This window comes from Molothrus aeneus, chromosome 13 (genome assembly GCF_037042795.1).
Source record: "Molothrus aeneus isolate 106 chromosome 13, BPBGC_Maene_1.0, whole genome shotgun sequence".
In the NCBI taxonomy this organism is placed as follows: domain Eukaryota; kingdom Metazoa; phylum Chordata; class Aves; order Passeriformes; family Icteridae; genus Molothrus; species Molothrus aeneus.
In genome coordinates this window covers 6,373,583-6,387,185 of record NC_089658.1, presented here as the reverse complement: position 1 = coordinate 6,387,185, position 13,603 = coordinate 6,373,583, and the positions used below count along the sequence as shown (strand labels likewise).

The 13,603-nt window shown below is 39.9% G+C and overlaps 1 protein-coding gene across 1 annotated transcript in view; it reads right to left on the bottom strand.

The window, feature by feature from the left end:
- MYO1E (myosin IE) overlaps nucleotides 1-13,603 on the bottom strand; it is a 76,746-nt gene that overhangs the window by 19,308 nt on the left and 43,835 nt on the right. Inside the window, 9 exon segments of the mRNA XM_066559106.1 lie at nucleotides 2,479-2,585; nucleotides 3,379-3,460; nucleotides 4,033-4,118; nucleotides 4,859-5,026; nucleotides 6,087-6,173; nucleotides 7,459-7,545; nucleotides 7,928-8,008; nucleotides 8,918-9,114; nucleotides 12,469-12,601. Of these exon segments, the coding sequence (XP_066415203.1) occupies nucleotides 2,479-2,585; nucleotides 3,379-3,460; nucleotides 4,033-4,118; nucleotides 4,859-5,026; nucleotides 6,087-6,173; nucleotides 7,459-7,545; nucleotides 7,928-8,008; nucleotides 8,918-9,114; nucleotides 12,469-12,601 (1,028 nt within the window).

Here is a 13,603-nt window from a genome sequence, read left to right as displayed (position 1 = left end):
TCTCAAGCTATTTTGCAAAGTTAAATTTGAATATAAAATGTACTACTCAATTTTTTTTTGTTGAGACTTTTTTCAAATGACTCATAGTAGGAAGGGAAAAATCTTTTGAAATCCCTTGCCACAAATGACAAAATCTCTTCAGTTATTTCTTCTTTTTGAAGATCACTTTTGAGAGGTATTTTACTAAATGATGAGTGATGTTGCTCTTTTAGCTTAAAATAAAGACTACTACACATTTTAATCTTGCTGTGTTCAAGGAATCAAGTATATTTTGTATCCACTCCAAGAATTCTGGTACAGTACAAAGGTGGTGGACAAAAATACATTTTCCTGTTTATAGCTTTCCCTCCTGTTCACATCTGGAATAATGCACTGGAGCCACACTACTACTCCCATTTTCTTACTGTCTTGCCAGCATCAGTGTCCAGCATCAGAGAATTTGAGACATTTTTCTGGTTTTTTCCTTTCCTTTCTGAGAAAAGACACACTGAAAATCTCCCTTCAGGCAGCAACCTCAAGCAGGTCAGGGTCTGGGAATTCAGCTAATGCAGCAGTTTTGAATACAAGTCCAAGTGGTTGTGCCAGGACCTGAACAAAAACACATTTCAAGAACATCCCAATTTCTGGACTAACTAAGGTATTATACAAGCTTTAGGTATTACACAAGGCCATGTTTCAGTGCTAAATATTCTGGAGTTATTCAACAGCAGCAGAAAGGTGGAGTTCCACGGCTTCTGTGAGCATGAAGTAAGAGCAGCTCTGTGAAAGGGTTTTTCCTTTTTCAGTTACATTTTCACGGTCTAGTAAACCTGCTACTAATAAGCAAATTGCTACTCCCATTCCACTGACTAAGGCAGCCTGTGTATGATGCAGCATTATGTGACCACACAAGAAAATAAAACAAAAAAAATTTAAAATCCACCAATCAGCAAAGTATTACATAAACTCAATTATGTTTTTTAGTTCCCTCAAATCTTTTTCACAGTAAATTTGAGAAACAACAATATTAAGTTTAACTTTGAATTGTCACATGCACATAAATTTCTCTTCCCCAGACCTGCCACTAAGTGCCCCAGTGAAGTCCTAGTACAATAGGTGGGCAATAACAGATTGAAATTGAAGAATGTTGGGATGTTTAAACAGGGATGAAGGATTACCATTGTAAGCAGCATTTTCCATTTCTGTCTGAGCTTGACAGTATACAATCCTTTGTATTTCACTTGGCAAATACAGCAGCTACGGGTAACACACCATCCTCACTACAGGAAAACAAGAAGAAATCTTGCCCATTTTTGCTCCTGAAGGGGTTTCCTGAAAGCTGTCCTTTTCTCAGGACTAGGACTGTATTTGTTTCACTGGTTTCCTAGCAACACCTTCCACAATAACAGGCCTGTTTCCCAATATGCAAATGATTGATTTTAAAAGCCCCTCGATTTTTAACTATAAGTTTTATAAATACTTTTCCCAGGATCACTTAGTCTCCTCCTTTGGTCCCCAGTGAGAGCAGAAAATTAAGTGCTGCACAGTAGGATTTTCAGGGTGGAAAAGCTAAAGTGGGTCTACATTTACTGCCAAGCCCTCAGTGAGACTTTGGAGTGCAGCCCCAACAGCTTCTGTAAGTGCTCTCCATCTGCATGGGACTGTGCTGGTCTGCTGGAAAGGCAGGAAGGGAATTCTGCTGGGGTTGTCCAAGAATGCTTTTTATCAGACTTTGCAAGCTGTTTCACCATGATAAAAATAACCACTTGCTTTATCAGCAATTTTACCATTTTCAGAAGTACTTGGTATATAGTAATGAATGCTACCTACATTAGGGCCCCACACAGCTTACACATCCCACTGAGCACCTACCCCAGTGCAAAAAGAGCAGCATCTTTTCCAGAGGAAGGTGCTACAAGCACCATGTAGTTAAAGATGCCTTAAAACAGATGTGATAAACCAAAAACATCATTTAGACATCTATTTAATGTCTATATAATCACCTGATGTGACATTCCGGTCAATTCTTTTTAAAGAGTTGGCTAATTAAATGCAAGTAAAACAGGAACCTTCTCCACTGTTGGTTATAGAGACTGCTGGGCAGGTTTGATACAGATTTCCTACTGGCTTTCTGGCTTCTTAATAGAAGCTATTTTCAAAGCATAAAGCCAAAGTTAGAAGTGATCATAACACATTTGGTGTGCACATTTTACATGGAAAACTGAGTCTTTAATATACTGGTTGTGTTACTCATGCAAATGCTGGTTTTTCATAACTGGCAAGAGAAAAGCCAAGAGCTGCACACACCAAGTGCTGATTTAGACCAAGTGACCAGCACTTATCTTCAGAGTTTAGGAGAGGTCATGCCAGATTTCATTTCTGATGGTTTAGAGTATGTAGTTCTGTTTGTAGTCTGTACAATTACAAATCAGGAATTTTTGTGGCTTCTTCTGACCATGAGCACTGCCTCTCCTCACACACACACTCTGTGCTCCATACCTGCTCTCCTCCCAGTCCCGAGACTTCTTTGTCTCATTGGGTTTGATGCAGCGGATGTAGTGGGGTGTGCACTTCATCAGGGTGCCAACAAGGTCATTGGCTTGTTTCTGTAAACACAGGAAAACAACAGCATCTGAGCTGAAAGGGTAAATCCTGAGGGAATCCTACAATTATCAACCATCTGCTGATGACTCCATTGGTTAGATACAAGTGCCTTTGGTCTTTCTCCAACAACCAAAGTGTCTTGGGATAATTTGCACCTCATAATTAACTTATCAGTAAATAGAAGGCACCATTATCTCCAGCAATGTAATACATTAAAACTTCTATAAGTACATAGAAGTTCCATATAAAAATATGGAGCAAATGCATCAAGTGAACCTGTCAGGGTGAAATGTGAGAAGAGAGGCTGGTAAAATATTGGTTTGCAAGTCATGTGTAATCTAAGTGTGTATCCTACAATCTGTCTCCAAAGCCTGGCCTTGTAGCACTCGCTGCCTTAGGCCAGGCACTCTGTGGTCAGCAGAGACTGCTGCTGACTGGGTGGGTGCTGGGTCAGGCATTTCTGCACTGCAGAGAGACCAGTAATGTGCAGTTAGTGTAGGACATCAGAGGCTGAGTGAGGTGGCTCACTCATTATGCACACACAACAACCATCAATTGCTCCTTTTGAAAATTCACTGCTATAGGATGCAAAATCTAATGAACACCGATGCTGGGCAGAACAACTCTAACAATGCTGAAACAATGCATCACTTTGCCATGAAGATACTCCTAACATCTATCTTTAAAAATATCAGGACAGTAAAAAAAGAAAATACTTTTTAAAACTCATTTAGCTATTCATACACAAACACACAACCACATATACACACACCAACACGGCATAAAGAGACATACTTTGATTTTGCTGCCTGCAGTGGTAGGACGGCCCTTCTTGTCCACTTGAAGATTTTCAGGGAACAGAGCCTTTATAAAAGGCCTAGGAAAGAATTTATAAAACAGGGTTGGCATAGAAAGACAATTCAATGCAGGCATGTCAAGGAATATGCTGTAAAAGTTGATAGTTGAGCAGAATATAAATAGCTATTTCTATTACTCTTGAGTTATATCAAATCTATTTTAAGATTAGCCTCATTCCTCACAGAGACCCTCTGCTATTTTGGTGAGCATTGAAAGCCATGACACCAGACATCTAGACGACTTGAAGAAATGCACACTTCTTAAAAAATAAGCATCAATTAATTAAAATACATCACCAAAAAAGTTATTTTGTCAAAACAGTGCCTGTTCTGAGAGGAGCCAGAGCACTGATGGCCTTGCTTGAGGCCACAACAAAGGCTGCCATTACAACATTTGGTTCTGACAGTGCCTCCCTTGGTCCAATCTGCAGAATCAAAGTCAGGGTAATGCAGTGCTGCTGCTGTCCTGCAGCACTGGGTATGGGCACTGTTACACAAAGGAGGTCAGCAGGTGCATAGCAGAGAAGTGTGGCCCTCTGTGCCCTCCAAACCACCACGGCATTCCTGCTCCAAGCAAGGTTTGCTTACGTACAAATCACTGCTCTGCATGAGTTCAATCAAGTCCATGAAAAGAACATCCCGATTTCTCTCGCAGAATCCATCCATATCATAAGATACCTGGGCCAAGGTGGAAATTGATTGTTTGTGGTAAGTTGAGAACCCAATAATTAAAGAAAATTTTAATTCTGTGCTCATCAGTTGCTGTTCTGTACTTTTTGGTTAGTCTGGTAAAACTTAGATACTATAGTGAGCACTAAATTCTAGCATGTATTATTAAACTTTTTCACAACAAAGGAGCTTCATTCTTAAATATAAATTCCATTTAAAGTCAAATTTTAAAAAACTAATGGAACTAGTGAATGGAACATGACAAGAGAATTTAATACTGAATTCTACTAAGAAAAGTTTTTGTGTAGCAAGGATTCACTGTTATTAACTGCAAAAAACAATGAATACCCTGAGAAATAAATCCAAACAAGATAGATCTGCACATTATATTTCCAGTTTTATTGGCATATCATCACCTAAATATCATGTTCATATCTAAATTCTTTAAATTTACTGCTACTGTAATAAACAAATGAGATTACAATAATGAAAGTCATGGGGCACTCATTTATTACATTTAAGTTCTGGTTCTGAGAGCAGCAAGGCTCAGACTCCTCTCTCCAGCAAGGGCCATTTGTGAAGGCATTTCTGTCCTAAGCTCCCTGCCCTGTGAAGGGACACTGTCTCCTGGGAGAATCTGGCTGTGTAAAACCAAGCCAGCCCCCTGCAGGGCTTCCCCCTTCCCCTCATTACTGTTCTCCTTCTCAGAAACACATTACAGAGAGTTCAGCGAGGATTTTCCACGTTACCTTTCCAGCATAATGATGGATGATGAAGCCCTGGTTCCAGCTGTTGAAATGTTCATGAGTGCCAATCTGCATCTGCAGTTTCTGCAGCAGTGTCTGGTCAGCCCCCTCTCCCACAGCGTGCATGGTGGCACACACATCATCCAAAATGCTCATAATCCCTGGGGGGTTCTAATGTGGTGGGGAACAACAACAGCAGCTCAAGGGAGGGGAAAAAAATTATGATGCCAGTTTTTCCCCCAAAGAGAAAGTTGTCTTTGCTACAAAAACACTAAAGCACAGCCAGGAAAGATTTCCCTCCAATCAACTGAGATTAATTTTACACCAATATGCAAATAGTTCAAGGAGAGATGACACTAGGAAATGATGGAGGAAACAGTGGTCACTGTTGAAAAAAACCACATTAACAAAAACATCAAAACACTCAACATCTGTTTAAAGTTTCTTTCCTCACTCCACCGAAAAGTAAACCCACGTCTGAGGAAAGTATTTAAATGGACATGCTGTAGTTTGACAAACCTGGAGCTAAATAACCTGAGACTGGGAGGGAAATTTTATTCTCTTGCTAACTATTCTCATACAGACAGAAAATGGGAAAATCTGATGTGCATTTAAGCACAAGCCACTCCAGTCTTTCAAAACTGTCCTGGCCTACATGAGGATAAAGAACTATCTGAGAAACATCCTACTTCTGACCTAAAGCACAACTCAACATTTGTTGTCATCCCAAAACAGAACATAAAGACTTGAGACTACAGAACGGTCTGTGGAGCAAAACGACACAATTTCCATTATCTACAATACTGTCTCTTCACTTGTTTCTGCTTGATTTGCAACAGCATCTGGAAGGAAAGGTGGTGCTGTAGCTTCCCCAGACTGAATTCCATCTGCCAGGGACACAAAGAGCATTAGCTGATGTATAGTATGTCAGTATGGTCATGATATATTTCAGTGGATATAAATTTATTCCCATTATTTTGTCTTTTTAGTCGCATGTCAATCATGCTATGGTATAGTTCTCTTTTTGGATGGTATATCTTACATGACATATCTTAGGGCTCCTATAAGACATCTTATGTAAGATTTATATATAGATTTAGTATGACTCAGTAACTCAACAACAGTATTTGCATTTTCCTATGAACCTTCTTTAGAGAAAAAGCAGCTACCCAAATATTTAAGAGAAAAAAATTCTTGCTGTTTTCTCCACCTGCTTGTTCTAAATACTTACCACTTTGTTCTCTATAAGGTCACACACTATTTTGTTGTTGAAGTATTCTATTGGTGTCCATCTAATTCCTTCTTGTACATATTCTTCCTGTTAAGTAAAAAGAAACAGATGCAAACATTCTTTTGCACTGTAGATGTAGCACTAGATTTACAACACACTCCACAGACACAAACTCTGCACTACTCATGTTCAGGAAGACTTGCCAAATGTATGACTGGGTGGAGGTGGGAGAAATGACCCTACTGATAGTTAAATCCAGCTCTCTGCTGCCTAAAAGATGAATTGGAATCCTACTCTCTTCTCCCCACACATTCCTTTGTCATTCACAGCCCTTCCGTGGTTACTGACAACACCAGGAAGATTTCAACTGCATTTATTGTCAAAGCACTTTGCAAATAGTAACAAAATGACTTTCACAGTATCTTGACAGTGCACCTAAGTATCCACATCCTGATCTATTTTAAAAAAATTCAGATTGTGACAGGCACATGGAAGATCAGATCCCCCAGACAACACATTTAGAAATGTGCATGAAATGAAGATGCAGCTTTTTATTTCTGTATGCAACTGCTGTATCTAAAAAGACACCTAAAGAAAGACTGAGGGAAAATCCATATTAAAATTCGATTAAATTGACCCAGTCAGTGGCACATACAAGGGCTCAGCAGACACTCTGCAGGTCACTTGTGCACCCAGTGCCATGACTGGTTACTCTCCCACAAAGGCAATTGTGTCTGGGCACTCCTGAAAACTCTGTCCCAAAGCTGGTGCCAGCCCTGAGCTCACAGTGCACACAGGGCTCCTGTCTCAGCTGCATCCTGTCTGCTCTCCCATGCAGAAACAAAAAAAGTGAGATTTGGCAGTAAGACTGTGAGCAGAGAACTGCAAATACCTTCACAAGTACCTTTGTATTTCTCTGATCTATTTCATTCTTACATATAGACACATGTACATATATAAATATATATAAATATATATATATTCAAAACCAGAAAAGGTGTGGAGGAAATGAAGGGAAGTATCCCCAGTGAGATGTGTGTCATGCTCAAGGGAAGCCCAGGGATGGAGCCAGGCTGCAGCTTTCATCCCTGCCATGAGTCAGACTGCAGCAGCCTGGGCACAGTCATGAGACTGCAGCAGCACACCGTGGGGTGGACTGGCTTTGCACCACCCCAGCAGAGAACAAATGCCTGCAGCTGATGTGCTTTACAGTTTTAGGGTCAGCCAACAGCAAAGGTTGTTTTCTTTCCCTTTATCTCGCTTAACAAGGTAGATCTACTGTTGCAGATGATGGCACCTCGATTCTGCCACCAGCTGAAAAAGGAATAGCTCATTTGTGAATTCCAAAATAATTTTTAAAAAGTCTGGTTACCTGCTCTGCCTTCAGTGTCAGTTCAATAAAAATCTGCTGCAGTTTTTCATTTACAAAGTTGATGCAGAACTGTTCAAAACCATTTTTCTGTAGAAAAGGAAGCAATGTAAAAATTAGTCTCCTGCCTTATATACAATGATTTTTAGTTCTCACTCTGGCAATAAGCTTCAAAGAAACACTGTCAGTGACAGATGGGTTGCTGACTTTATAGACATTTTGTGGAATTTCAGATCTTCCTTTTAAGAACAATGACTTAATTTCTTTGAAGTTTCTTCAATACCTCATGTTTATTAAGTGAGACATTACCAGTGAGATCACAATGTCCAGAAAGATGGGTTGGGATTTTTTGCTTTCATTCTGGCTGTAGGATTTGTGATTTTTTTTCTGGTTTAAATTTTTTCCCCTCTAAATTACAAAAAAGCTCTCCTAGGTCAGACGTGCTCAAACCCCAAGTATTCCATTGTCCTACCTGAAATATTTCAAAGCCATAAATATCAAGGACACCAATGTTATATTCTTCATGGTCCTTCTCCATAGCCTTATTAATAGACTAACAAAAGAGAAACAAAACATAAAACAAAGTGTAGTTTATACAATTAAAATACACCAATATTCTTAAATACTTATAATAAAATTCTTTAAAAATACTTGAATTGAATACAAATATATAGAAAATGTTCTTTTGCTTTCACTTTTTAATAAAGTGTTACAGGTAGGAAATGAACAGTACGTTATCCTGCTTTCCAGGTCAGTGAGCCTTTGGATCTACTATCTACAAAAATCTTTCCTTTTCATTGTAATTAGCTCAGTTAAATAAAAGGAGCCAACACAAAAAGAACAGCTTTAACTCTGCTATTTGATGAATTTTGCTGAGGGTTCACCGAATCTCTTCCCCGCACTGTGTGTTCCGTGTGTCCTCCTGTGCGGGTCAGTGCTGGTACAGGCACAGAGGGATGGGTGACAGGGAGGGAGCTCTGGGTCACTGCAGATCCCCAGGGAGCAGATCCCTGCTGCACCAGGAGCATCCAGGGCTCCCAGGCTCCAGCTCAGCCCAGGGTCTGACTCTGAACAAGAGAGCATTTTAGCATGGAGAGTGGAATTTGGCCCCTGGCTCCACTGCCAAATCCTGCTGCTGAAGGGGCTCTTGGCAGGAAGTGGGAGCAGAGAGCAGGGGAGCACAACCAGCCAATTCTGCCCTGCTGAGAAGGAGGAATCACACTCAGAAATGGGGATTCTGACAGGAGGGAGATCAGGATCCCCAGGGACAGTCACAGCAGGAGCCTGCAAGCACAGCTGGTGTCAGAGGCAGTGCCCTGTGTCTGGTATCCATGGCCACACTCCCACTGCACTGGGCAGGCATGGGCAGAGAAATGCAGGCAACAAAAGGCCTGCAAGGAACATTCCTGGTGCGCTTGAACTTGTTTGGATACTTCAGTAGAATCAAGCAAATCCAACTTACATCCACCAAGTAATCAAAAACACGGGAATGAAGGGCCTTGGCCAGGGCATCCCTGGTGTAGCAGGCTTGTTCCACATTTAGTGTGACATTAATGGACTCAGATTTGCCTCCCCACTTGCTGTCCATCTGTCTGCTGGTCAGTTTTTCCTTCAGGCGGTCCTGGTTAATTCCCAGGAGAAAAGCAGGGAAAGCTAAAACTGCAAGAAAGATCAGGCTTGCTGGATTATGACTTACAGACTAAACACAGAACAAAGAAAAAAATTACCTTTATCTTAAATAACAGTAAAATGCATGGAGTGTGCAACTTAAAAAAGAAAAGTGGAGCAGTTTATGTCTTCAAAATTTCTCTATGCTCCTCAAGGACATTTTCAACTCTTTACTTACATGGATTTCAATTAAGATAAACGACCTTGAAGTAAAATAGTCAGCTATTTCTGTACCCTCAGTCCTTCAAACATGTAAGCTGCCACAGGACATAGTTTTGAACTGTGTGGTTCAAACAAACCACTCTTGGAGGAGATGGAAAAAATGTAGAGCTCACACATGAAATAAAATTGACACCATTGAAAATTCTTTGTAAAAACATGAAATGTTTAAAATGTAATAAAAAATAGGCTGTTTCCTAATATCCTTTCTCTTTCTTCTTATAAGTTAGATCATTGCAAAAAGTTTTCAATTACCTTGCCTTTTATTTTTTAATTCCTTATTCTGTAAGTACTTTGCCAATTCTGTTTCCCCCTGTTCAAAAGTAAAGCACAAAAATCCATCTGTGCCACAAGCAGCCCAGCCCAGGGTCTGGTATTCTCTCACTCTCAGCACATGGTGCAGATGTTACTGCAGGTGTCACACACCTTAGGGAGTGGAAAAATAGAAGTGCCTTGAAAGCAAATGGAAACAGCTCCTGAGGAAAACTCTTGGAGTTGGTATTGCACCTCCACTAAAGCACATGATCCTCTAACAGTGTTTCCTCCATGTTCCATTGGTTTCAGATCTACTTTACTGCTCTGGAGAGGATGTAAAATAATCACTAAGGTGGCAGCCACTTGCACTTTATGCATCTGTAATGTCACAGCATGACTTCACTAAACCCTTTAGTACATTATTCCAGAAGTATTTTTAAAACTGGAAATAACCACCCACTTTCTAAAATATGATTTATTACCATCAGCAAACTGATTAAATTTACTCTGGGGTACCAGGAACCACACAAAATTGAGTCACTGGCAACATCTCTGGTAATTCAGAGAACTCAGGATGAGGAGCACATGAAAAGGTCAATCATTGTAGGCTTTACCTTGGGAAAGAATGCAGGCAATTACAGACCACCAGATATGCTCACATATACTGCTAAGATGCCAGGAAAAATGCTGAACCAATACTACTGGTAAGAATTTATGAAGACAGTCTAATGGCAAGGAGCACCATGCAGAGCCCAGAAACCCTCCCCAGTGCTAATGATTTACTGTAAGGGAAGAGGAGCTGGCCAGCACTTGATACAGCTTCACATTCCTAAGATGCCTGATTGTTTTCCCTAGTTAGGGACCATAAAGTTACAGTCTGGAAATTATTATAAAGCAGGATATGCATGTAATTGAAAAAATGATCCTCAAAGAGTCATCAGTAGCATTCAGTGGAGTAGTTTTAAATGCACTCTGTGAAGGAAAGCTGAAAAGACTGGGCTCACCTCCTGGGCTTCCAGGAAGTGAAAAACAACCCTTTCAACACAATGCAAGTGTAAAGAGGGAGAGTTCAAACCCTTTTCTCCTTCCAAGAGAGAAGTACTATTATTTGCCATGATTTGTAGCATGGAAGGTTTCCAGCAAATAAGAACTTTTTTCATCTATTAATATAAACAAAAACTAGAGCAGACTGCAATCACTGGCAGTTTTAAAGATGTATTTGTCTAAAGGTCTGTCAAGAATGGTCTGTACAGATTTCATTCTGACTCAGAGTAGAGTTTCTGGTGTCCTAAAGAATGGCTTTGCATGTTTTTCTGCAATTGGCTGTATAACAATCAGAATGCTACTGACCAAATTCCTAAACTTTTTATTATTTCAGGCTTACACAAAGCAGGACTAACCAGTGGTGGTTCTTTGTGCTTTATCTTTCATGGTTATGCAGGCTATGAATGCTTTACTATTTAGTTGGCTAGGACAAACAGTAAACTGAGGGGAGGACTAACGGAGAAGAGAAATGAGACCAACTTTCATCTGCATAATGCAGAAATGATGTGCTGGATGTGGCTATTTCTTCTCTGGCTTCTCTAAAATCAGTATATTTATGTGTAAGTTTGATATTCATTCTAGTTTCTAATTTCTTCCCTTGTATTTTTCATACACAATTTATATATTTGTATCCCAGAGAGCAGGAGAAACATGGTGGACATGGCTCATCACAGAAATACAACCACTTCTAATGATTTATTTTCAATTAATGTCTTTGCCATTTGTTATTTTGATGCAACTCGCTCTGTATCCATCTTGTATGGCTTTCAAATATCTTGATCTGATTGAAAGATTTAACACTGTGATTTCAATTGAAGCACAGTAGCACATTTGGAACCAAAAGGCAGATAAATACCATGCCACAAAATGTTTTTCTTTGGGTTCGCTTAACTTCTTTTGAGAAGTCTGAGAGACTAGGAAGGTTAAAAATTAGTAATTTTTATTTCCCAGTTTCATAAAACAAATAGCAGGAGAATGCTAATACAGTTGAGTGTGAAGCTGACTGCACAAGATAAGTTAGTTATGAAATAAATTACATAGAAGTAAACAAATGCAATTTTCCTAAACATAAGACCCATCCTGAACCACGAATTCAGAGATCACACAGGTATGTGTAAGGTACTGTTATGTGTGTTGTGCTTATCCTCTGTCCTTAAACTATCCAAGTAGCATAAATCCACATTGGATGCAAGGTGTAAATGACAACAAAAACATTTAAAACTCCAAGTCCATGAACATTCCAACACCTTGCTGCTGTGAGCCCAGCTGCTACAGGACAGAGCACAAGGGAAAGGGAACTGGAAAGAAATGGTTACTCAGTAGCTGTGGCTAACAATGAGGGGTCAGCTGAGGAATTTGAGACAGGGAACATAACTACAGAATGTAAAGCCTGCATTTCTGAATCTCTGTTTACAGGGCACATGCACACACCTGTATGGATGCCTGGGCCCAGGGACACCCACAGCTGGGAGCTGCTTCCACAGCACAGGAGCCACACAAACCACACAATAAACAGGGGTTTATGAATGTGTGCTGATGCACTGGAAGAAGCAGAGTTCAAGCCCTTCTTACAGTGTCTATTATTTCACACTCAAAGGCTGGAACAGGATTTCTCAAATTCAAAATCACCCTCTGTTTAAGTCAGTGGCCTTTTACAAGACAAAAGAGGGGCCCTCAGCACCTGGTTTTGGCAGAGACTCAATTGGCAGCCTGGCATTCTAAGAATCTACGCTCTGTTTGGATAAGCAGCTCTAAATTGCAGTTCACCTTCTGCCATCTGGGCTGCAGCCCACTGCTGCTGCTGGAACAGTTTCCAGAGGTACTTACACTCCTCGCTCTCCACTCCTGCATAGTTGCCAACTTCTTTGAAGCTGATGTTTCCCAAATGCAATATTCCTGCCACTATCTGCAGTACCAATGCCTGCTCCTCTGCAAAGATCCCAATCACACTCATTGCATGCTGGGAAGAAAAACAAACAAATTTGCATCAGTCGGAGAGACTCTTGTCTTAGAAATCCTTTTACAATGTTGGTGTTAAAAAGTAGTGTTATTCAAAGCAATTCAGATTCCTAACACAATCAAGTTTCATTAAAGCTGAACTTTCAAAGGGTACCAGATGTTCTACTTCAGCATTTCTGTATTTTTTAAAATTAAATACAGAAGCATCTACACTTTTTAGAACATGCATTAACAAAATAAGTTCTGGAAAATATAAACACCTGTTCTAAAGCGTCACACTAAAAATAATTAGTTTTATTGCAAACTGGGAAACAAGGAACCTAAGAGACAATGATTTTATTCCTTCTACACAGTCAGTTTACCCACCAAGACTAAGAACTGTGAAGCTGTACTGAATTACTCTAAAACACAGCCCAGTGTCTGGCTTAGGCTGTGAATTTCAGCCTAGAAAATTCCCAGCACCCCTGGGTTTTGGAGTTCTGAGTACATGACAACTTACAGAATGTCTTCTCAACAAACTGTTTTTCTAAAGTATCAAATAAGCTCCAATACAACAGTAACGATTATGTTTTAGGCCTTTAAATGTGCTACATACATAGATGTGTTAATACATCTACTTTAAATAGTAAATTCCTAAGAACAGGACACCAGCAGTTGGCAAGTCACACAATGAACTGGCAGCAGCTCTGGATAAAGATCCCTGATCTGTGTTTTCACACTCCCTTTCTCCAGCTTTTCAGCTGTACTGTTTTAAATAAGCATGGAAGGTCAGCCAGCACTGGTAATTCAGCTAAAACAGAGCACTCTTTTATAATTTTCATCTAATTCAAGTTCCTCATTGTGTTTGCATTTTCACCTTTTTCATACTGCAGATTATCTGTACAAGTTAAATTTCATTAAATTTGCACCCTTCTGAAAAAGAACAAACTGAAAATCACAACAGCTTTCTACAAAACCTGTCTTCAGGGTTAACATACCTCCTCCTCAAGGCAAAATACAACTA